Below are 25,604 nucleotides of genomic sequence, written 5' to 3'. Positions count from 1 at the left end.
TGACCGGATGCCATGATCTTCGTTTTCTGAATGTTGAGCTTTAAGCCAACTTTTTCACTCTCCTCTTTCACTTTCATCAACAGGCTTTTTAGTTCCTCTTCACTTTCTGCCATAAGGGTGGTGTCATCTGCATATCTGAGGTTACTGATATTTCTACCTGCGATCTTGATTCTAGCTTGTGCTTCTTCCAGCCCAGTGTTTCTCATGATGTGCTCTGCAGATAAGTTAAATAAGCAGGGTGACAATATACAGCCTTGACGTACTCCTTTTCCTATTTGGAACCAGTCTGTTGTTCCATGTCCAGTTCTAACTGTTGTTTCCTGACCTGCATATAGGTTTCTCAAGAAGGCAGGTAAGGTGGTCTGGTATTCCCATCTCTTTCAGAATCTTCCACAGTTTATTGTGATCCACACAGTCAAAGGCTTTGGCATAGTCAATAAAGCAGAAAGAGATGTTTTTCTGGAACTCTCTTGCTTTTTTGATGTTCCAGCGGATGTTGGCAATTTGATCGCTGGTTCCTCTGCCTTTTCTAAAACCAGCTTGAACATCTGGAAGTTCACGGTTCACGTACTGCTGAAGTCTGGCTTGGAGAATTTTGAGCATTACTTTACTAGCATGTGAGATGAGTGCAATTGTGTGGTAGTGAATGAAAACTGACCTTTTCCAGTCCTATGGCCACTGCTGAGTTTTCCAAATTTGCTGGCATATTGAGTGCAGCACTTTCACAGCATCATCTTTCAGGACTTGAAATAGCTCAACTGGAATTCCATCATCTCCACTAGCTTTGTTCGTAGTGATGCTTCCTAAGGTCCACTTGACTTCACATTCCAGGATGTCTGGCTCTAGGTCAGTGATCACACCATCGTGATTATCTGGGTTGTGAAGATCTTTTTTGTACAGTTCTTCTGTGTATTCTTGCCACCTCTTCTTAATATCTTCTGCTTCCGTTAGGTCCATACCATTTCTGTCCTTTATCGAGCCCATCTTTGCATGAAATGTTCCCTTGGTATCTCTAATTTTCTTGAAGAGATCTCTAGTCTTTCCCATTCTGTTGTTTTCCTCTATTTCTTTGCATTGATCGCTGAGGAAGGCTTTCTTATCTCTCCTTGCTATTCTTTGGAACTCTGCATTCAGATGTTTATATCTTTTCTTTTCTCCTTTGCTTTTCACTTCTCTTCTTTTCACAGCTATTTGTAAGGCCTCCCCAGACGGTCATTTTGCTTTTTTGCATTTCTTTTCCAGGGGATGGTCTTGATCCCTGTCTCCTGTACAATGTCACGAACTACCATCCACAGTTCATCAGGCACTCTGTCTATCAGATCTAGTCCCTTAAATCTATTTCTCACTTCCACTGTATAATCATAAGGGATTTGATTTAGTCACTCCTGAATGGTCTAGTGGTTTTCCCTACTTTCTTCAATTTCAGTCTGAATTTGGCAATAAGGAGTTCATGATCTGAGCCACAGTCAGCTCCCGGTCTTGTTTTTGCTGACTGTATAGAGCTTCTCCATCTTTGCAAAGAATATAATCAATCTGATTTCGGTGTTGACCATCTGGTGATGTCCATGTGTAGAGTTACTACCCATAGTGGCTGCTAATGAGCTCTGGAGGTAATGCTGTCTACAAAAGGTGCTGCTATAAAACCTAATTACTAAGTACAATGTCCGATTTTTGTTTAAAAGTAGTGGTCTTTCTCCTCCCTTTAGCAACAACGTTATTTTTAGCTCAGAGGCTCCAATATATTCTTATGACCTTTATTGTCCATTGTTACAATAAATAAAGCACAAAGGCATTTAAACAAAGCAGCTGTGTGGCCTGCAACATAACAGTTTTTTTCTCTCACCCTTGGAGAAAGAATGCTAGTTTCTGATTGCATTCTAGGGGATTACATGAAGTAAGTGGTGTTCAGAAAATAATCGACTATCAGAACAACAAATCCTTGTGCTAGAAAAAATGCCTTCACTACCAGAGCTCTGAGCAAGCTCATTTCGGACATCTGCCCTTTGTATATACTTTTCTCAGTACCTACAACACGTGTGCAAGGTCCCTTCAATCTACCTGGTGAGCCCTCTTCACCCCCTCAGACTTCCAAACTCTTTTTTCAGCTGCATGTGGATCTTGATCTTCTTTCCTTAATAATCCAGTCTCTTTGTAAGAAAAATTAATTTCATTTAATCAAGTATTACAGTATAACAATATATTAATAGAATCAACATCTGTTAGTGAAAACAAAGTTGCTTTTAAAGACTGAATTCTTAAAAACTATTTGAATTTCATTTAGTAACCATTATTATGTGTACTATGAAAAAACACTGGTGTTAAATTTTTATAAATTACAATTTCACAGAAAATATAATCATTCCTGTTTCTTGCTCTGATTAGCTACAATAGAGGTAGGTTCGGTAGTAAAAGACAGTGTTTCAACTTTATATGGAATTAATTCTTTCAATTAATAATTGAAAGAATATTTTCTCAGTATATTTTCTAGTATTTTTCTCATCAATTAGATTTTGTCACTCCTTTTAAGTCTCATAATTTAAAGACTCTGGAAAACCGGTGATAAGGGAGAAAACACTCTCATGAATCTACCAGTTCTGTTGAAAATTCTTATGTCAAATATATGTGACCCTGACCCAAACTAATATGTAAACCCAATACAGTAGTAAATCAAACTTTTCTTTTTTAGAGTATTATTTTTGTGTTAGTATATTTAACAATGATGTTCTACTTAAGTATTACAATTGGCCTATTATTGTTTGCTTTAAGTCTTACCATAAATTTCATACACTTAAATTAAGAGTTTACTGGTCACCACCAGCTTTCACTGTGGTGGGTATGCATCAGGACAGTGAGAAAGTTTTCTTAGCAACAGGGAATCTTCCCTGCAATCTTGGTGTTGGCTCCCTCTACAGTAGACTACTTGTGGGTGTCTTGGGTCTCTTGCTTCCTATCGAATTTTCTAAAGTTCCTCCATCTTTCTGAAATAAGATACCATTTGGGACTCTTTGAGGGTGACCTTCAGTTTTTCACTTGAGGTCTCCCTATCTCCGAGCACCAGAGATAGCCATGTATACACTGTGTGCACCATTTTCTAACTCTATTTGTCTTCTCTCTTCATTATCAAGATCTTTGTCTTATGCAAGAATATTCTGTCACAGTTCCACCAAAAAGCTGTACTGTACAAAAAGCTGTACATACAATGAAGTTATCTTATTTCTCTTCTATATACCTCTCCCCTCCCAAGTGTGGTGCTTGTCTTGTTCAAGCCCTTATATCATCTTACCTGTACATTCCGAAGTTACTGCAGAAACAGTGCTCTTACCTACTCCCTGATTCATCATCCACACTTGCACCTGACTGATTTTTCTAAGCAAACATCTTCAGTTATCATGTCCTTCCTTAAAACTCCTTTTTGGCGTCTCGGGATAAAGCGAGACCTCCCAGCATTACACACAACCCCACCCTGCAGGCGCAGTCTCATCTCTCACTGCATGTTTGTACTGGCTAAAGGGACTTGCTTGCAGTCCTTGGATATGCCGTGCTATTGCACAGCCCCACTGCACCAGAGCCTAGAATGCCCTTCTTATTTTCGTCTGTGTGAAGAACATCTACCATCTTTCAAGATATGGCTTAGGCATCAATTATTTTTATAAAGCTTTCCCTACCTCTCTCCTAGATGATCTCTTAACTAATCCCCTCCTTTGTTTCTCCTCTCCCTCACAATGTATCACAGGTATACTGTTCTCTAACAGCATCTCTAATACTTATTGCTCTGAGTTTTGTACACAGCTGTCTCCATCTCTAAAATGTAAATTTCAAGAGCATAGAGGGCATTCTATTTCTGTATTCTACCATAAAATAGCACTAAATTAATGGTAAAGACATAATGAAGACACCATTTAAAGGCAACAAGTTATTCCTAAGTTTTCTCAGCATCTGTTTTGAGCTGCAGACAGGCACTTGTTAAAATCCACCAGACATCTCCACACATATGTCTTGCAAGTAACTTGAGTGCAAAATGGCCACAACAAAATTCATTATTTTCCCCTGAAAGTTATTCCTCTACCTGAATCTCCTAAGTTGACCAATGACATCATGATCTACTCTCTGACCCAAACTAAAAACTTACCTTCCTACCTCTGGTCTATCCCTCCTTTAGTCTATCACTCCTAGTCATCAGTTATCTTAATAAACAATATCTTTAACCATGTTATTTCCCTATTCGAACACTGCATTCTACAGCTTATTCTGTTAATAGGATAAACTCAGACAATTTGGCAAGAACTCTTTCAATCTGGCAACACCTATCTTTCCAGCCTCATCTTTTGCAAATTTCTCCCATGGACCTTAATTTTAAACTCCACAGAATGTATAAAGATATGCAGGTAGGTGGGCAATAGCAAGCCATCTCTAATGGAAATACAGATGTTTCCAGGTGTCAGAAGCAGGAAAAGAAAGCAAAATCCAATCATCTTGCCATATTTAAATGTGTTAGAGGGTAATGGTATTAATCTCTCTATGGAACTCTCATACATAGACATAGTACACACAGATGAAGAACAGGGAAAATGGATGGGTAACCAGAGAGCAATGACACAGTCTACCTGGTATTCAGAGGAGAGATACAATGAACCAGGGGACCAAGAACAATCTATACAAACCTTTCTGATTTGGGAAGCTGGTATTCAGAAGATATTTGACTGAACGATCAATGTTCAGGAAAGCAATGATTAACCAGATATTACTATAAAATGTCCTAAGACTATCCAGCTGCCTCTGCTCCTGTTTAGAGAACATGCATTTTCTTAACACGTGAAAGAGATCTCTGTCATGGTCAGTTAATAAACTGGTATTCTAGTCTACCTAAGTTGCCTCTTTTCCATGGATCTGAATAATCCCGAGTAGTGCACAATATCATCTTGTGAATATAAAATGCTGAGAACCATTTTTTCAGGCAATGGTATACTGTCCAATATAATAGTAATACAAGGCTGAGGAACTGAAGGCTGCCAGCCAGTCTCTTCCAGTATTGCTTTAGCTGCTGACAGATATGCCTCTGCAGATATGCTAAAACTCAATTCATATCTTGCTGCTGCCAGGAGGATTCCTTAACATCCTCTGTCCCCAACCTAGTTAGTTGTTTTTGTACTCTCATCTAACCTAACTATGTTAGCTACCATATGATAGCGAACTGTAATATCTGACTGCTTCCCTACTAGCCTCTGTACTCCCTGGAGACTGATGTCATCTTTATTATGTGCTTTGCTCATAATAAGTGAAGATGAACCACATGAATTCTTAATCCTGATTTGCAATACCTTAAACTCCAATATTTAAAAAGTCAAAAAACTCCAAATGAGTTTTAATTTATATTAATTTAAAAGAAAACAGCTGTCATAAAATATGTCAGGGGGTAAAAAATTATGGCAAAGCAGATATATTTACCTATCAAACATAGGAACTGCTATTAGGAAGGCTAATTCAAACCTATTCTATTTGCCCTGTGTCGCTCAATCCAATCTGTTAGCTTCCTATCTGTGCAATGGCATAACTACCATCAGTCTCATAGCACTTCTGTGAGGATGAACGGAGAAACTATACTTAGAGACATCTCATTAAAAACTAGTTAAACAGACATCGCATTTAATCTAAGTAAATCTACAGAACCACGTAATAGCAAGAAATTGACTTGCCTTACCCTCCACTGGAAGCTTCCTCTCAGTACAGACCATGCATTTCTTCTCATGAAGTCTAGAAAAGCTGGCGAGCTCACTCCAGGATAAAAGGGAAGGACTACAGGAACAGAACTTAGAGTGACTTTATTTACCTTGGAGTCCTAATAAGTCTGTTAGAAACATGGAACCTGTCTATGCTTCCCCCTGAGATCTCCAAAATGATATTGGCTAGAGGGCTTAAAAGGGGAGCTCTCCACTAACAAACCTGAAATCTTTAGAAATGAAGACTAAGAAACAGGACCACGTTATCTTTGGAATGCTATTAGAAAATATATAGCTATCTAAAATTCCCCTTACGTTCTTCCGGTTTCATTTCAGTTATTTTTTGTAGCCAATTTTTCCACGTTTGGCAGTCACAAGGCTCATGGGCTTCACCAAGGCACTCCCTGAAGAGGAAAACATGGAAAAGGTAATTTTAAAACATGCTTCATCAACATCAAGATAAAAGAGCAGGTGGGAAGTACTGTTCTGAATGAAAAGTTGAGAACACCAAGGCACAGCGGCCCCTGAGAGATGAAGCATTCAGCTGAGAGAATGCAGCACGACTCTACAGCTCGGCAGCACTCGGCCAGCGCTTTCCTTCAGCGGTGCATGTATGCCCACATTTTAAAAAGCTCTAAACAGATTAACTAATATTTATAACAGTCCTTCAGCTTCCCAGGTGGTGCTAGGGGTAAAGAATCTTCCTGTCAATGCAGAAGACACAGGTTTGATCCCTGGGTGGGGAAGACACCCTGGAGAAGGAAATGACAACCTACTCTAGTATTCTTGCCTTCTAAATGCTGGCGTGCATTGTCATTTCCTTCTCCAGGGTATTTCCCTCATCCAGGGATCAAACCCGCATCTCCTGTGTTGCAAAGAGTTGGACACAACTGAAGTGACTTAGCACGCAGGCAGGCCTTAAGAGCGGTAAAGATATTTTTATCAGTTAGGTTCTGTCTCACTAACAGTTTAAATTTTTGCAATTCAAAGTATGTTCCCCTGGGGAACAGCACTGCCATTACTTGAGAGCTTGTTTACCTGCACAGGAGCAGACTGCATAAGACATACTGATTAGAACCTGCCTTTTCTCAAAATAACCGTATGACCCTTTTGCATTTTAAAGTTTGGGAAGTACTATTTTACATTACATTCTTGTCACTACTTTTACCTCTGAATCCCCAAGTAACAGCAAGGGCAATCTAACTTACTTTCAAGTGTTTGACAAATCCTAATTTTCTGTCCTATTGGCATTTGGCAAATTTTGATTTAAATAATAAAAACTCTATCAATGTATCATTGTAACTTAATTATATATTCTTTCTACAGGCATATAAAAGTCAAACATTAAAAATGACATAGAGCCTTTACAAACTGTTTAATTCAATATATTATAGTCTATAGGACAAACTGTTACAATTAATAACAAAATATCATTTTGGGGAAAGAAAAAGGCGATCTATAAGTGCCATCATCACCATTATCATCACCAGTGTCATTTTAAACAAAAATCTTATTTACAATTTAGCTTTGTTAAGAAGACTTGCTAACTGACAGGTAGTCTTACAAACAATTATGAGGTAACATTCCACTGTGTTAAGAATGTATCAATTCTATTTCATACCCATGGCTACTATTTTTGAAAAACAAGAGAGAACAAGTGTATGGAAGAATGTGGAAAAACTGGAACCCCTGTGCATTGCTGGTAGCAATGTAAAATGATGCAGCTGTTATGGAAAACACTTTGGTATATTTCCTCAAAGAGTTTCAACAGGATTGGAAACAAGGACTCAAACTTTTATGCCAATGGTCATAACATTATTCACAATAGCCAAAAGATGGGAACTAGACTGTTCATTGCCATATGACTGGATAAACAACGAATATATATACATATATATGTATATACACACACACAGCGAAGTATTAGTCATAAAAAGGTATATATATATACACACAATGAAATGTCAGTCATAAAAAGGAATGAGCTTCTGATACATGCTATAACATGGAAAGAATCTTGAAGACATGTTAAGTGAAATAAACCAGAGACTAAACGACAAATATTGTACGACTTCAGTAGAATAGGGACATTCATAGAGACAAAAAGTAGAATGATGGTTACCAGGAGATGTGGCAGGGAGGCAGGATGGGGAGTTACTGCTTAATGGTTACAGAGATTTTGTTTGGGATGATAAAAATGTTCTAAAATGGATGGGATGACAGTTTCACAACAGTGAATGTACTTAATGCCATCAAATTGTATACCTAAAAAAATTACTACGTACACCTTGAAAGAATAATTTTCTTAAATTTCTGATTATTACCATATCTGGTATTTGGGAAATCTTTTCCAAAACTGGTTTTATATAGCTCCTTAGTAACTTAGCTATAATTTAACAGCCTTTAAAAAAATATTGCGTTGATTAAAAGTGGAGGTAGATGTATTCGGTATATATTTTAGCACATATTAAAATCAACTCTGCTTTCCAGAAATGTAAGGGATATCTGTGATGACTGTTCATTTTAATTTGACACATATATTAGAATAAGAAATATGCCACAGATCTAAAAACAGTATTTCCATTTGTTGTCTGAAAATGGAATACAGAATCTATATTTCTCATGAATCATCAAAAAAACCCAAACGAACATAAAAAAACCACAGTGCAGAAATTTTACAAATCTGCAATATCTAAAACAAAACAAATGAAGTCAGTAAAATAAATTATTTTCAATAAGTTTAGGATTTCCCTCCTCCCCTGGCATATTCACTATTTTTTCCTAGTAGAATCAGCATCAGTATCAGTATGACTGACTGTGCTACCAGCACATTTTCTGACAGAAAAAAAGAAAAATAATAATGGAGGAAGAAGTCCTTTGCTTTCAAATAGAGTCTGAAAAAAATGAATGCCATGTCTTTCAAAGGCCGTACTTGCTTATTAGTGGGCTTGGCTCACTGAGGCCATGCTGCATTAGAGAGCCGTCAGTTTTTCTTCTCTAGAACCTCACAGGAGGGCACAGGCGCTCCCTCAATCGCTAGCCTAATCAGTATGATCATGTCTGAGTGTTACAGCCCGTTGGCACAGTTTCTACCACTTTCCAATGCTGCTGCTGCTGCTGCTAAGTCACTTCAGTCGTGTCCAAAAGGAAGCTTATAAATAAAGGAGGAGCTAGAGCAAAAACCGCGAATGAGAGTGTTGCCATTGAATACTACTAAGTTTCTCTGAAAACTAAGGCATAAGAGAAAACAAGCCTGAACTTCTGCAAAGCACAGCAATGACAATGCTGTCAGACGTTAACAGGTGACTGATATCCTGTGGTCATATATGGATGTGAGAGTTGGACTGTGAAGAAGGCTGAGCACTGAAGAATTGATGCTTTTGAACTGTGGTTTGGAGAAGACTCTTGAGAGTCCCTTGGACTGCAAGGAGATCCAACCAGTCCATTCTGAAGGAGATCAGCCCTGGGATTTCTTTGGAAGGAATGATGCTAAAGCTGAAACTCCAGTACTTTGGCCACCTCATGCTAAGGGTTGACTCATTGGAAAAGACTCTGATGCTGGGAGGGATTGGGGGCAGGAGGAGAAGGGGACGACAGAGGATGAGATGGCTGGATGGCATCACTGACTCGATGGACGTGAGTCTGAGTGAACTCCGGGAGTTGGTGATGGACAGGGAGGCCTGGCGTGCTGGGATTCATGGGGTCGCAAAGAGTCAGACACGACTGAGCGACTGATCTGATCTGATCTGAATCTAGATCTTGCCATGTGTAGGGAGAGATAGTATTCTGAGAGAAATAATGAAGATACTGAAAGTTCTGCTGACACTGGAAAGCTAAATTCCTGAAGAAAGTGTTAACCAAGACACCAATGACTAGTGGCAAATACTTTGACAAATTTGTCATCATATAGGCTAGTGGGAGAAAGCATTCTGGGTTCAGTTATTAAGGGCACAGAACTTGTTGGTGAACAAGTTAGAACAGAAAGGGCTATACTGTAGTGGGAAGAAAAATGCCTACTCCCACCTTCCCTCCTAACAATGAATATATTCATTCTATCCGGGCAGACATATCCTGGGGACAGCTCTCAGCTGATTCTGTCACATTTAGTTCTTAAAAAGAAGAAATTATTATTGGCATTTCTGATGGTTTTTACAATCATATTTAGAAAATATTTTTGAACTTTTGGGAGAAAGAAAGAAGCAAACCCTTTGCAAGATCTCTCTTGCAAAGCTTCCTTTTGCATGAGGCAGATTTTTTATCTTTGAAACACTAGATAAGGGCAGCGGAATTCTCCTTAGAACTTCTTTTTTCCTTAGAATTTCTGATTACAGGCAAAGCTATGAATATAGTCAGTGAATATGAGTAGGCAGCTATGTAAAACAAAAAATGCCAATTAATGGTTAGAGAAGTGAAGCAATAGAGAAATCCTAGAAAATACATATATCATATACCTACATATATCAATCTTGTAGCTTAAGGAATTTCAAAACTGAAAAGTAACAAGGTTAAATCTTGAATTGCAATCTTAGAAAATGATGATACTATTGGCTAAGTCCTACCATACTGCCAGCAGGAGGAGTAAATAAGCGTGATCTTAAATCCATGTGGCCATCCACAGACCCCTTAAACTGGGATAAAATTCCAAGTAGGGCCTGTGATTTTGGCATACAGTTTCCAATGCAGATTGAGTATACTCAGCCTAATATTTTGGGTATGAGAAAGAGTAAGCTGACATATTTCTCTAAACACTACACTAGAAATGTACAGCTTACAGCATCATGTATATGTATGCATATGTATGTTTTACAATCTAATCTATCTTGGTAGGTTTCTCTATTAGTTTCCATATTTTCAGTTAATCCAAACTTGCTACCTATAGCATACAAAGAGAGGTGGGGAAGAATACAAGAACATAAAAGCTAATCCTGAGTTAAAAAACTAATAAAAACTAGACCACAGAAACCAAAGTTTATCGTCTTAACTTCTACATATTTTACTAATTTGTGTTTTCTGTTTTCTAAACATTTTACTAATCTGTGGTTTCCATTTTTGTAGGCTCTTCAAAAACCCTCTTAATCAGTTTTTTCTAAACCAGGGAAGCTTACACGAACCAGAGAGCTCAGAAAATGATTTTCCGAAGGATAGTACATAATTAGTAACGTTCTAGGCTGAGTGCTTGAAGGTACTAGAACTTAAGTTTCTCAAGAAACTCACTTCAAATAAGTTCTTTTATTTCCTTATTTTAAATACTCTTACTTTAAATAAAGTAGGCTCATATTCATCTATGGATAATTTATCTACAATTAAGTTTATGTATATTCATTAACTCACTTCCCATTTCTGTTGCTGAATCCTTATCTCTTCTGCTGGGGTAATGAGGTGGAATTAAGGGTCAACCATTGAATAATAAAACATGTAAAATGAAAAATCTGTTGCTGCTGTTCAGTCGCTAAGTAGTATCCGACTCTTTTGTGACTCCATGGACTGGAGCCTACCAGGCTCTTCCGTTCATGGGATTTCCCAAGTAAGAGTACTGGGGAGGGTTGCCATTTCCTCCTCCAGGGGATCTCCCCAACCCAGGGATCAAAATCACATCTCCTGCATTGGCAGGCAGGTTCTTTACCACTGAGTCACTTCAGTCTAGTTCAGTCGCTCAGTTGTGTCTGACTCTTCGCAACCCCATGGACTGCAGCACGCCAGGCCTCCCTGTCCATTACCAACTCCCGGAGTTTACTCAAACTCATGTCCATCGAGTCGGTGATGCCATCCAACCATCTCATCCTCTGTCGTCCCCTCCTCCTCCTGCCTTCAATCTTTCCAGCTTCAGGGTCTTTTCAAATGAGTCAGTTCTTCACATTAGGTGGCCAAGTATTGGTGTTTCAGCTTCAGCATCAGTCCTTCTAATGAATATTTAGGACTGATTTCCTTTAGGATGGACTGGTTGGATCTCCCTGCAGTCCCAGGGACTCTCAAGAGTCTTCTCCAACACCACAGCTCAAAAGCATCAATTCTTCGGTGCTCAGCTTTCTTTACAGTCCAACTCTCACATCCATAAATGACTACTGGAAAAACCACAGACTTAACTAGATGGACCTTTGCTGGCAAAGTAATGTCTTGCTTTTTAATAAGCTGTGCCACTAGGGAAGCCCGAAAGTAAAAATTAGGCATGTGCTTTTTAAATGTTGTGTAAAACTACCGCATGTGGATACAGGTATGTGGATATACTCTAAATATTTATTCAGTATTTTGTTGCTATTTTACTTGTTGAATCTGATTTAGTTATGAAAGTAGTAAACACTGTTTTTCTTTTATTAATCATTATATTCAAGCAGTTAGCATAGAGGCCTAGAAAACTTTTTCTGTAAAGGATCAGTCAGTAAATATTTTGAGTTTTGCAGGCCACATGGTCTCTGCTACAACTACTCAATACTGTCACAGTCTGAAAGCAGCCACAGACGATAGGTAAACAAACTGACATGAGCAGGTATGGCTGTGTTCTAATAAAACTTTATTTTAAAAAATTGGTGCAGACACTACGTTGTTGACACCTGACCTAGAATTCACTGCTATATATAGGTTGGCAGTTCAAACAATAATTTTAGCTAATGATGATGAGTCTAAGAAATAGATCTTTCATGGTAGGGACACTTCCATAACTATGCCCTTTTACCATCTAGCAGTGCCACAATTTGACTTTGGATTCTGATAGGTATACTAAACAAAGATTAGTGTTTTATATCCACCTCAAATATATCCTTGCGTATGTGATAAATCTGGAAATGCGCAAAAAGCATTACAAATACTATTTCTTCCTTTGACCATTAAACAAAAACAAAAGTTATTATAATTGAAACTACTCTGAATAAAGTATAACGCTGATGTTAGACAAACACACAGTCAGGTGACTACACACACTGACTATACATCATAACTGATTTATCATCAGTTCATACTTACTGAGTACTTATCAGGCACTAGAAATTATATAAAACACAAGATACATGAAGTGGTTTCTAACTGGGACTGTGCAACAGAATCACATAAGAGTTTTTCTCCAAAATCCACTAAATCAGAATTTCACTTGTTAGGGTCTAGAATGAAAATATGGAAAAGCTGTTTTATATTAAACTCTGGGCATCCCTGGTTAAGTATCACTGCTAGACACTTCTACTTTAAGAAAAGATATCAAACTCTAAATATTTTCTAATCTAAGGTCAATAATTTGGTATTAAAGTTCAAGTTCATGGGTTCTAGCATCAAACAGAGACAGAGTCTAATCTCATTTCTGCCAGTTCCTAGCTATATAACCCAGGGCAACCACTCTGCGTCTAAATTTCCTTATCTGTAAAATGGGTATAATAACAGCATTCCATTCACAGCACTGCTGGGAGAATTCAGTATTTGAAAATTTTGACAAGGTGGTTGGCACACATCAAGCACACAGTAAATGTAAACTATCCCTACTGCATACATTTTTTAATAAATAATAACGGTATCAAAAATACTACTTAAAGGCATGACTCAGAGTATAAAGTCTCTTTAAAAACTGTCAGAAAGGTGACTAGGCTATTCCAACTTGTCCTGTACTGACCAGCAGAAGAGGTGTCCTTTCCCACAGTCCACAGCAGGAGCTCTGAGCAAGGGGAAGCTGAGTGTGTCAGACCCAGAGGTGTCTGATCCTTGTTTTGTCAGTCTGACTGCTCTTTCACAGCCTGGAGTAGGACACCATTTAATGGCAGGATTATTTTCAACAAAGGCCTGTTTAAACAGCAATAACAAAACATAAAAAAATATTTCAACTCTCAATTCTAACAGACTGTAAATGTCAATTTACTTCAGAATGAATGAAATGAAAAAACAAAGAGTAGTCAGTTTCAAGAAATACTTAAAACAGTACTGGAATGTATTAAATAAGAAAGAAAAAATGTGGCAATTACCTTAGTAATAATATTTAAAATTTATGTATTATTTAATCTAAGAACCAAGTAGATTGATGACAGAGTAAAAATGCAACTACTCATACCGAAAATGTGTAATTTAAAAATGTTTTCTCACAATATGCCACTTTTCTGATGGAAAATAATTATAATAAACAGAATTTTATTTGAGGATTAGCTGTATTAGAATAATAAATTTCTACATGGTACTTTAATAATACATAAAAATCAATATTACAAACACAGAGTTATCATATGATCCAATAATTCCACTTCTGCATATATACCCCAAATAATTAAAAGCAGGGACTGGAATAGATATTTGTACACCCATATGCATAGCAGCATTACTGCTGCTGCTGCTGCTAAGTCACTTCAGTCGGGTCCTACTCTGTGAGACCCCATAGACGGCAGCCCACCAGGCTCCCCCATCCCTGGGATTTTGGAGTGGGTTGCCATTTCCTTCTCCAATGCATGAAAGTGAAAAGTGAAAGTGAAGTCGCTCAGTCGTGTCCAACTCTTAACGACCGCCTGGACTGCAACCTTCCAGGCTCCTCTGTGGAGTGGGGTGCAGTTGCCTTCTCCGAGGAGCATTACTAACATTAATCAAAAGGCACAAACAACTCAAATGTCCATGGATGAAAGTGTGGATAAACAAAATGTGCTACATACATTACTGGAATATTACTCAACCTTAAAAAGAAATTCTGATACATGCTACAATGTGAATGAACCTTGAAGACATTAAGCCAAGTGTAATAAACCAGATACATAAGGATAAATACTGTATGATTCCACTTACATGAAATAATATAATATTATATGGATATAATATGGTTTATAAGGACAAATGCTGTATGATTCTACTTATATGATTCCACCAGGCTTCCATGGGTCAGGAAGATCCCCTGGAGCAGGAAATGGCAACCCACTCCAGTATGCTTGCCTGAGAAATCCCATGGACAGCGGAGCCTGGCAGGCTCCAGTCCATGGGGTTGCAAGAGTCAGACATGACTTAGAGACTAAACCACCACTGCCACCACTTACATAAGATGCCTAGAAACACACAGAGACAGAAAACAGAACAGTGCTTACTGGTGGCTATGGGAAGGGGAAATGGGGCATTTGTGTTCATGGAAACAGAGTTTCAGTTTGGGATGACGAAAAAAATTCTAACCATGAAGGGTAATGATGGTTGCACAATAATGTAAAAGTACTTAATAACAACAAATTGGTCACTTAAATCTGTTTAAACTGGTAAAGTTTATGTGTATTTTATCACAATAATGAAAAATGTAAAAAAAACACCAATTTTATGATACTTTCTATGTTAAAGAAACAGCAGGACTTCTTTTTTAAAAGTCAATATATTAGGGTTCGGAGAAGGCAATGGCACCCCACTCCAGCACTCTTGCCTGGAAAATCCCATGGACGGAGGAGCCTGGTAGGCTGCAGTCCATGGGGTCGCTAAGAGTCGGACACGACTGAGCAACTTCACTTTCACTTTTCCCTTTCCTGCATTGGAGAAGGAAATGGCAACCCACTCCAGTGTTCTTGCCTGGAGAATCCCAGGGACGGGGGAGCCTGGTGGGCTGCCGTCTATGGGGTTGCAAAGAGTCGGACACGACTGAAGTGACTTAGCAGCAGCATATTAGGGTTCAGACTATAAAAAAATCTGAACATGCCTGTTAAATCCCACAAAAAAGATTTGCATACAGTAATGAGTAACTCCTGAGTGAAAATAAAGAAGGGAAAAACAAGATGAAATAAACATTATACTTTATTATATGAAATGATTACTTGAAATATAAAAAAATCCATAAATTTCCAGGTTGATAATCTTTATTTCTAAATATTTATACTGAGAGTAAAAATATATCATTTAGAAAATTTAAAATAGCTACTATTTAACATGAATGTTTTTTTGACCAATTAGTTACAAAAGTTCAACACCCAAATCAACAAATAGTTCTGCACAAAAGTTTTATTTTCTGGTAAACTACTATTGCCACTTTTCACTTTTACTTCTATCATGATTATAAAACAATACTTTAGCTTAAAACTTTAATTTAGGCCACTACTCCTTTATTCTGAGAGACAAAAGCCAGAGTCCATTACTTTGCTTTCAAAAATAGAACAAAAATTAAAAATTTTAATATAGGTTTAATAAAATTTAAATTGTGGAGATTACACAGATAACTGGCAACATACCTTAATATCAAACTGTAGGTATCGTTTGTCCATCTCCTTAGAAACTACACTTTCTATTATATCCACAGGCACAAGTTGGAAGCAATCATATGCAGGGCAGAAAATGTTGTGAGCTTCACCTTCTTGAATTTTCAGATTCAAAAACCTAATACAATTGTCAATTGATAGAAAGAAAGGCAAGGATAGAATTTATTTGCACATTCTAAGAATTTTTCCTGATGCTGAATTTTGTTAGAGTATAATTAAAACACATCAATAAACAAAGTGTGCAATATCAACTGTAATATATTAACTCAAATAATTCACAAACACTGAGCATTTATTATCTGCCCAGCCATTCACTATATGACTATTTATTTATGCACATCTATGTTTTATACATTTTTTTACATTGTTTGCTTTGTCCTCTTTAAAAACTTGAAACAATATATTTAAGAGTAAAAATTTAGAAATAAGTGATTTAGAAAGGTCATATTCGATTCTCAATATTCTACGCCTTTAAAAAAAGACAGCAATGGTATATAGATTTAAGCCACACAAAAGTCAAGAGATTTTTGAGACGGCACTGGAATATAGTGTAACTTTTAGAAGAAAAGGTTTTCTATTTATATTTAGATAAACATTAAAATGTGTTTCATGTCCTACTCTAGGCACACTGGTTGAGGTAGTAGGGAAAAGGCATCGTAGAAAGTGACAGGAATCTAATCCAAGGTCAATTAAGTGGTCAAGAGCAAGATTTGGAATTAGAGAATTCCAGGCCTGCCACTAACAAGTTGTATGATCTTAAGCAATTATCATGTAAGTGTACTGTGCCTCAATTTTACTATCTATAAAATGGAGATAACAACATGCACTTCCCAGAATTGTTTTCAGATTATATGATATAATGTATGTGAAATATCTACATGGTGCCAGGCACAGAATAAAGAATTAAAATATTTTACTGATGGTTTGATTATTAAGAATATTTCCCATGGAAAAAGAAGAAACAAACTTTTGAACTGTGAATTTCCCTTGCCTGAGGAGATATATATTAAAAAAGAAAAAAATCACTAAGACTGATGTCAAAGACCTTACAGTCTACGTTTTGTTCTAGAAGTTTGTGGTTTCAGGTCTTACATTTCAGTCCTTTAATCCATTCTGAATATATTTTTATGCATGGTATATGAAAGCAGTCCAGTTTGATTTTTTCATACGTGACTGTCTAGTTTGCCCAGCACCATTTACTGAAAATATTAATATTGTGTCTTCTCCATCATATATTCTTTGCTCATTTGTTGCAGATTAATTGCCCATGTAAGTGTGAGCTCATTTCAGGGCTCTTTTATTCTGTTCCATATAGCTATGTGTTTTTGTGCCAGGACCATACTGTTTAGGTAACTGCAGCTCTCTTGTTGTTCTTCAGTTGCTCGGTCGTGCCTGACTCTCTGCGACCGAAGGACTGCTGCACGCTAGGTTTCCCAGTCCTTCCCCATCTCCTGGAGCTGGCTCAAACGCATGTCCATCGAGTCAGTGATGCCATCAAACCATCTCATCCTCGGTCGCCCCCTCTCATCTTGCAAACTGTATTTCCCAGTATCACGGTCTTTTCCAATGAGTCAGCTCTTCGCATGAGGTGGCCAAATTACTGGAGCTTCAGCTTCAGCATCAGTCTTTTCAATGAATATTCAGGGTTCATTTTCTTTAGGATTGACTGGTTTGATCTCCTTGTAGTCCAAGGGACTCTCAAGAGTTTTCTCCAACACCACAGTTCAAAAGCATCAATTCTTTGGTGCTCAGCTTTCTTTATGGTCCAACTCTCACATCCATAAATGACTGCTGGAAAAACCATACCTTTGACTATACGGATCTTTGTAGTAATGTTTAAAATCAGAGAGTGTGACAAATTTAACTTCATTCTTCTTTCTCAAGATTGCTTTGGCTGTTAAGGGTCTTTCGTATTTCCATACAATTTTTAGAATCATTTGTTTTAGTTACGTGAAAAATGTCCTCAACAATTTTTAATAGTGTAAAGGCATGATGAGACTAAAAATTTGAGAACTGCTAACTACAAAGTTGCTTTTTCAACAAAGCAGGAATCACTTCCTTTTAGCTCTGAACAGGTTCCCTGTGACGTCAGATATAATTTATCTTAATAGTCTCCTGTCACAGTGCACAATGCACATAGATATAGTTAATATATGATGATGTTTTAAAATTTTACGTATTCGAAATACTCCAGTGCGGCGCTGGAGTGGTGAATGGCTGAGAGGAGCTACCCCAGAGCCAAGGTCAGTAGCGGCGGCCATGAGGAGATACCCCATGTCCAAGGTAAGGAGCAGCGGCCGTGCTTTGCTGGAGCAGCCGTGAAGAGATACCCCATGTCCAAGGTAAGAGAAACCCAAGTAAGATGGTAGGTGCTGAGAGTGGGCATCAGAGGGCAGACAGACTGAAACCACAATCACAGACAACTACCCAATCTGATCACACGGACCACAGCCTTGTCTAACTCAATGAAACTAAGCCATGCCTGTGGGGCAACCCAAGATGGACAGGTCATGGTGGAGAGTTCTGACAAAATGTGGTCCACTGGAGAAGGGAATAGCAAACCACTTCAGTATTCTTGCCTTGAGAACCCCATGAACAGTATGAAAAGGCCAAAAGGTAGGACACTGAAAGATGAACTCCCCAGGTCGGTAGGTGCCCAATATGCTACTGGAGATCAGTGGAGAAATAACTCCAGAAAGAATGAAGAGACAGAGCCAAAGCAAAAACAACACCCAGTTGTGCATGTGACTGCTGATGGAAGCAAGGTCCGATGCTGTAAAGAGCAATATTGCATAGGAACCTGGAATGTTAGGTCCATGAATCAAGGCAAATTGGAAGTGGTCAAACAGGAGATAGCAATACTGCACGTCGGCATTTTAGGAATCAGTGAACTAAGATGGACTGGGATGGGTGAATTTAACTCAGATGACCATTATATCTACTACTGTGGGCAGGAATCCCTTAGAAGAAATGGAGTAGCCATCATGGTCAACAAGAGTCCGAAATGCAGTACTTGGATGCAATCTCAAAAATGACAGAATGATCTCTGTTCATTTACAAGGCAAACCATTCAATATCACTGTAATCCAAGTCTATGCCCTGACCAGTAACACTGAGAAGCTGAAATTGAACAGTTCTATGAAGACCTATAAGACCTTCTAGAACTAACACCCAAAAAAGAAGTCCTTTTCATTATAGGGGACTGGAATGCAAAAGTAAGAAGTCAAAAAACACCTGGAGTAACAGGCAAATTTGGCCTTGGAGTACAGAATGAAGCAGGGCAAAGGCTAATAGAGTTCGCCTAGAGAACGCACTGGTCATAGCAAACACCCTCTTCCAATAACACAAAAGAAGACTCTACACATGGACATCACCAGATGGCCAACACCGAAATCAGATTGATTATATTCTTTGCAGCCAAAGACGGAGAAGCTCTATACAGTCAGCAAAAACAAGACCGGGAGCTGACTATGGCTCAGATCATGAACTCCTTATTGCCAAATTCAGACTTAAATGAAGAAAGTAGGGAAAACCACTAGATCATTCAGGTATGACCTAAATCAAATCCCTTACGATTATACAGTGGAAGTGAGAAATACATTTAAGGGACTAGATCTGATAGACAGAGGGCCTGATGAACTATGGACGGAGGTTCATGCAATTGTACAGGAGACAGGGATCAAAACCCATCCCCATGGAAAAGAAATGCAAAAAAGCAAAATGGCTGTCTGAGGAGGCTTTACAAATAGCTGTGAAAAGAAGAGAAGTGAAAGCCAAAGGAGAAAGGAAAGATATACCCATTTGAATGCAGAGTTCCAAAGAATAGCAAGGAGAGATAAGAAAGCCTTCCTCAGTGATCAGTGTAAAGAAATAGAGGAAAACAACAGAATGGGAAAGGCTAGAGATCTTTTCAAGAAAATCAGAGATACCAAGGGAACATTTCATGCAAAGATGGGCTCAATAAAGAACAGAAATGGTATGGACCTAACAGAAGCAGTAGATATTAAGAAGAGGTGGCAAGAATACACAGGAGAACTGCACAAAAAAACCCCGATAATCACGATGGTGTGATCACTCACCTAGAGCCAGACATCCTGGAATGTGAAGTCAAGTGGGCCTTAGAAAGCATCACTACGAACAAAGCTAGTGGAGGTGATGGAATTCCAGTTGAGCTATTTCAAATCCTAAAAGATGATGCTGTGAAAGTATTGCACTCAATATGCCAGCAAATTTGGAAAACTCAGCAGTAGCCACAGGACTGGAAAAGGTCACCTTTCGTTCCAATCCCAAAGAAAGGCAATGTCAAAGAATGCTCAAACTACCGCACAATTGCACTCATCTCACACGCTAGTAAAGTAATGCTCAAAATTCTCCAAGCCAGGCTTCAGCAATACATGAACCATGAACTTCCAGATGTTCAAGCTGGTTTTAGAAAAGGCAGAGGAACCAGAGATCAAATTGCCAACATCTGCTGGATCATGGAAAAAGCAAGAGAGTTTCAGAAAAACATCTATTTTTACTTTATTGACTATGCCAAAGCCTTTGACTGTGTGGATCACAATAAACTGTGGAAAATTCTTCAAGAGTTGGGAATACCATTCCATCTGACCTGCCTCTTGAAGAATCTGTATGCAGGTCAGGAAGCAACAGTTAGAACTGGACATGGAACAAAAGACTGGCTCTAAATTGGGAAAGGAGTACGTCAAGGCTGTATATTGTCACCCTGCTTATTTAACTTATCTGCAGAGCACATCATGAGAAACTCTGGGCTGAAGGAAGCACAAGCTGGAATCAAGATTGCCTGGAGAAATATCAGTAACCTCAGATATGCAGATGATACCACCCTTATTGCAGAAGGTGAAGAAGAACTAAAGAGCCTCTTGATGAAAGGGAAAGAGGAGAGTGAAAAAGTTGGTTGAAAGCTCAACATTCAGAAAATGAAGATCATGGCATCCGGTCCCATCACTTCATGGCAAATAGATGGGGAAACAGTGGAAACAGTGGCTGACTTTATTTTCTTGGGCTCCAAAATCACTGCAGATGGTGACTGCAACTGTGAAATTAAAAGACATTTACTCTTTAGAAGGAAAGTTATGACCAACCTAGACAGCATATTAAAAAGCAGAGACATTACTTTGCCAACAAAGGTCTGTCTAGTCAAGGCTATGGTTTTTCCAGTGATCATGTATGGATGTGAGAGATGGACTATAAAGAAAGCTGAGCACAAAATAATTGATGCTTTTGAACTGTGGTGTTGGAGAAGACTCTTGAGAGTCTCATGGACTGCAAGGAGATGCAACCAGTGAATTCTAAGGGAGATGTTCTTTGGAAGGAATGATGCTAAAGCTGAAACTCCAATACTTTGGCCACCTCATGCAAAGAGTTGACTCATTTGAAAAGATCCTGATTCTGGGAAAGATTTCAGGTAGGAGGAGTAGGGGATGACAGAGGATGAGATGGCTGGATGGCATCACCGACTCAATGAACATGATTCCGAGTAAACTCCGGGAGTTGGTGATGACAGGGAGGCCTGGCATGCCTCAGTCCATGGGATCACAAAGAGTCGGACATGACTGAACAACTGAACTGAACTGAAATACATCAGAGCAGGTTTAACTATTTCAGGAGAATTAAATGACAGAACCCAGAAGACCTTACTGAAGAAAAGGTAATTTTTCTGTGAGCCAGGCTATCAATTTTCAGCAACATACAATTTCTCACTAAATTTAGAAGTATAACATAGTCTTGGTTAAATGTTAGTAAAAGAGGAAAATCTGGATCAATCTTGACTTATATTTTTATCTTGTAGGTCAGCTTCATACATTATATCCTAAGCTCCCACTCCACTGTTCATTACTGAGCTTAGTAAGATTCTAATAACTAACATTTACTGAGTGGTTACTATGTGCCAGGCACTGTTCTAAGCATTTTACATGTACTTATCCATTTAACAATTAACTGGAAACAGTCCTATAAAGTAATATGACAGTTACCATTTTATAGATTAGGAAATTGAAGCACAGGGAGCTTATTGCTTACTTAAATCAACAACTAATAAATAGCAGGAAGGATATTCTAGGTTGGACAGAAAAATACTAATTTTTCTTTCATCGAAGCCCTCGGCATAGATGCTTCAAAGCATATGTATGGACTGATGAAATAGAGGGTAGAGAAGAGTAAGGTAAGAGGTTTTCAAACTATCTAAAGTGAAAGTGAAAGTGAAGTTGCTCAGTCATGTCTGACTCTTTGCAACCCCATGGACTGTTACCTATCAGGCTCCTCCAACCATGGGATTTTCCAGGCAAGAGTACTGGAGTGGGTTGCCATTTCCTTCTCCAGGGGATTTCCCTAACCCGGGGATTGAATCCAGGTCTCCTGCGTTGCAGGCAGACGCTTTACCATCTGAGCCACATATTGTGTACTAAAAACTGTGCTACTGAGGATACAATGGTGAGCAAGACACTCCGTATTGAAATGCTAAAATTGCAGTGAAGGGCCAGGTATTGATTTGTCCAGCAGAAAATGAAAATATTCTTCAAATCAAATCAAGCACCACAGCTGTCATATTTTATTACATAAAAGATCCAGGCTTCAACAAAAAATTACACAGAAAAAGGAAAGTATGGGCCATACCCAAGAAAAACAGTAGTCGGTAGAAACTGTCCCTAAGGAAACATAGATACTGCACTTATCAGACAAAGATTTTAAGTTACATATTTCTTAAAAAGTCACATAAATGGAGGAAACAATACCTATAAAACTAAAGAAAATTATAAGAACAATGCCTCACCAAATAGGGAATATTAAAGAAAAAAGAACATATATAAAAACAAACAAATTCTGAAGTTAAAAGTAAAATAACTGAAATGTAAAATTCACTTATGGGGTTTAACAGCAGATCTGAGGAGGAAGAAGAATCAGCAAATTTCAAAAAAGTTCAACTGAAATTACCTAGTTTGAGGGAAAAAAAGAATTTTTTAAAAAAAGAACAGGGACTTCCCTGGTGGTCCAGCGGTTAAGAATCCGCTTTGCGATGGAGGGGACACGGGTTCAGTCCCTGGTCAGGGAAACTGAGATCCCACATGCTGTGAGGCAACCATGCCCGTGCACCCTGGAGTCTGTGCAACACAACTGGAGAGCCTGCGTGCCACAGGGAGAAAGCCCGCGTGATGCAACCACGACCTGACGCAACCAAGTAAGTAAATAAAGAGAACAGATCATCAAAGATCTGGGCAGCAAAACCAAACGTACTAACATATGCATAATGGAGACGCAGAAGGAGAAGAAGGCGTGAGAAAGAGTATTTGAAGGTATAATGACTGAAAACTTCCCAAATCTGATGAAAAACATTCAACTATGTATCCAAAATGCTCAAAAAACTCTAAGCAGGAAAAGCTCAGTAAGATCCACTTCTATGATGAACAGCAAATCTCTATGACATCTTTGACTCTTGACTGACGCCTATACATCTAAACCCTATTTCCAGCTAAGTATGCCAGCGCACAACCCACACTATAATCGTCATATGCCTTGGCCAACACTCTTCCTCCTAAGCATCCCACAGTTCTCTAAGCTCGGTCTTAGTTGGAGTACCGCCATGCCACCCACCACCCAATCCACTTTTAACCTCTCCCTCATCTCCTTTTTCTTGGAAATTCCACCATTAATGGGGGGAAGGAAATTAGCATTTATTGAGGAAAACTTCCTATGGGCCAGGTGTAATCTCCCCTGCTTCACCTTTACCACCACCCTATCGGGGTCACTTGGATATCCATTTAAAACTAAACTACTTAAGGCTTCCAAAATACATCACACTGTTTCATGTCTTTGAGAATGCTGATTCTTTAGCACAGAGGTTGTCTGTCCTACTTCTTTGCCTCTAGCTAATTTTAACTCACACTTCAAGACCTGGTTCTATTATCTCTTCCAGGAAACTTTCCCAAGTAACACACACAAGACAATCTAAGGGCCTTGAAACATTCTTTCTTGCTTCTTAGACTGGGGAGTTTCTTTTCTATGTGCCAATGAAAGGATTGCAATTAATTTAAAATCTGTTTCATTCACAGATGAATCACTCAATCTGGAATGTGTTTTACTGACACTGCAGATACCTGACTGGACAAGAACTATCTGGTAGGGGTGAGGAGAACACTAGGTGGGCTGATAAGGGACCATGGAAAACAACAATCAGTCTTTCAAATTTAAATCTTACCACTAATTCCTCATGGCTAGTCTGTCATGAGTATGGGAGATGGTTCCTGTGATAGGAGTGTGGTGAGGAAGGTCAAAAAAATAAAAAAAAAAACTCAAGTAAATCTCTTAGGGGGACTCAATTTTATAGAGAAATGAAGGTCAACAATATCAAACTTGGTAGAACCCAAATAATACTTCCTAATGCAATTCAGTTGACAATTTTAAGCTAAATAAAGTACTAAACCTATGGAGGACTTTCTGTGCTCAGAACTAGGTCAAAGTTTGCTTTGTGTTATGAGCTCTGACCCTTGCCAATTAATTTATCTGTATCAACTGCACCCATCTGATCCTATCTAATTAGACTCAGAGTAGAATCTATGTTTTAAAAAGAATCAGATAATTTTATTTATTCTGATTTTTGAAAACCCTTTTTAAAAGGTTCTTTTATTCCCCCCTCCAAATAAAATCTTGCCTTATATCCCAATTTGGAAAACAGATAAGAGAAAAGGTGCTGTGCTGTGTGGTCAGTCGTGTCCGACTTTCGCGATACCAGGGACCATAGACCACAGGGCTCCCCTGTCCAGGAGACTCTCCAGGCAAGAATGCTGGAGTGGGTTGCTGTTTCCTTCTCCCAGAAAGACAGAAAGAAGATCAGTGTTTGCCCACAGACGGGAAGTAGAGCGGGGTGGTGGTGTTGGTGGTGGTGCAAGTATAAGATGGAGGTAGGAAGAGACGGGTGGGATGGATTTCAGGGGAAATGAGGAAACACTGGGGGGTAATGAGTATATTCATTAACTGGATTGTTTCATGACATTGTATGGTATATGGAGTCAGAGCTTTTTGAATTATTTAATTTGAATATGTGGCTTACTGTATGTTAATTATACTACAACACAGTTACTAATAAAAGAAAACCAGGAAACGTCCTCAGGTCCTTGTCTAACCTCACATGGTGCTCCCCAACTCCCTACACTTGGTACCCAGTTTTAAAAACTTTTATATAGTTTGAAAGAATAGTTTTAAAACTTTTGTCTAAAATACTAATGACATGCCTTGCTTAGGTCATCAATCAATAGATTATGTGTCTCTGGGGATAACCTAATATCATATTGCTCATCACACTGATCTTCTTCATTCTGTTTATAAACCTCTCTTGAAAAGTACATTAGAGTAAAATTAGTGGATGGTGAGAAAACATAAATTGGCAAGGTACTGGGAAGGAGGACAGAGACAAACATGAGAAGGAAAATAAAATTTCAATTTGTAATATAGACTAATCATACCTAGAAGAGACATATAAGTTTGAATTGATTAGAAAGGAATTTTAAATATCCGTATTCTTATATCTGCTTGCTTCCCCACAGTACCTCACATTAAGCTAAATAACCTTAATTACTAAATTAAACAATTTTATAAAATAGATGGGAAGATAGCAAAATAAAAACAAAATTCTTCTTTAGTAGCAAAATATAATACATTTCAGTGTAATTCTGAGACCAATATAAATAATCCATATCAT

At 38.3% G+C, this 25,604-nt stretch overlaps 1 protein-coding gene across 5 annotated transcripts in view; it reads right to left on the bottom strand.

The window, feature by feature from the left end:
- ANKIB1 (ankyrin repeat and IBR domain containing 1) overlaps nucleotides 1–25,604 on the bottom strand; it is a 155,007-nt gene that overhangs the window by 22,364 nt on the left and 107,039 nt on the right. For all 5 annotated transcript variants that reach the window (XM_055589697.1, XM_055589695.1, XM_055589694.1 and 2 more), the window contains 3 exons: nucleotides 15,866–16,010; nucleotides 13,309–13,475; nucleotides 6,033–6,121 (listed from right to left, as the gene is read on the bottom strand). In XM_055589697.1, the coding sequence (XP_055445672.1) occupies nucleotides 6,033–6,121; nucleotides 13,309–13,475; nucleotides 15,866–16,010 (401 nt within the window). The remainder of the gene's footprint in view (nucleotides 1–6,032; nucleotides 6,122–13,308; nucleotides 13,476–15,865; nucleotides 16,011–25,604) is intronic.

Source organism: Bubalus kerabau, chromosome 8 (assembly GCF_029407905.1).
Source record: "Bubalus kerabau isolate K-KA32 ecotype Philippines breed swamp buffalo chromosome 8, PCC_UOA_SB_1v2, whole genome shotgun sequence".
NCBI lineage: Eukaryota > Metazoa > Chordata > Mammalia > Artiodactyla > Bovidae > Bubalus > Bubalus kerabau.
The sequence above is the reverse complement of the archived record's forward strand: the minus strand, read 5'-3'. Positions and strand labels throughout refer to the sequence as shown.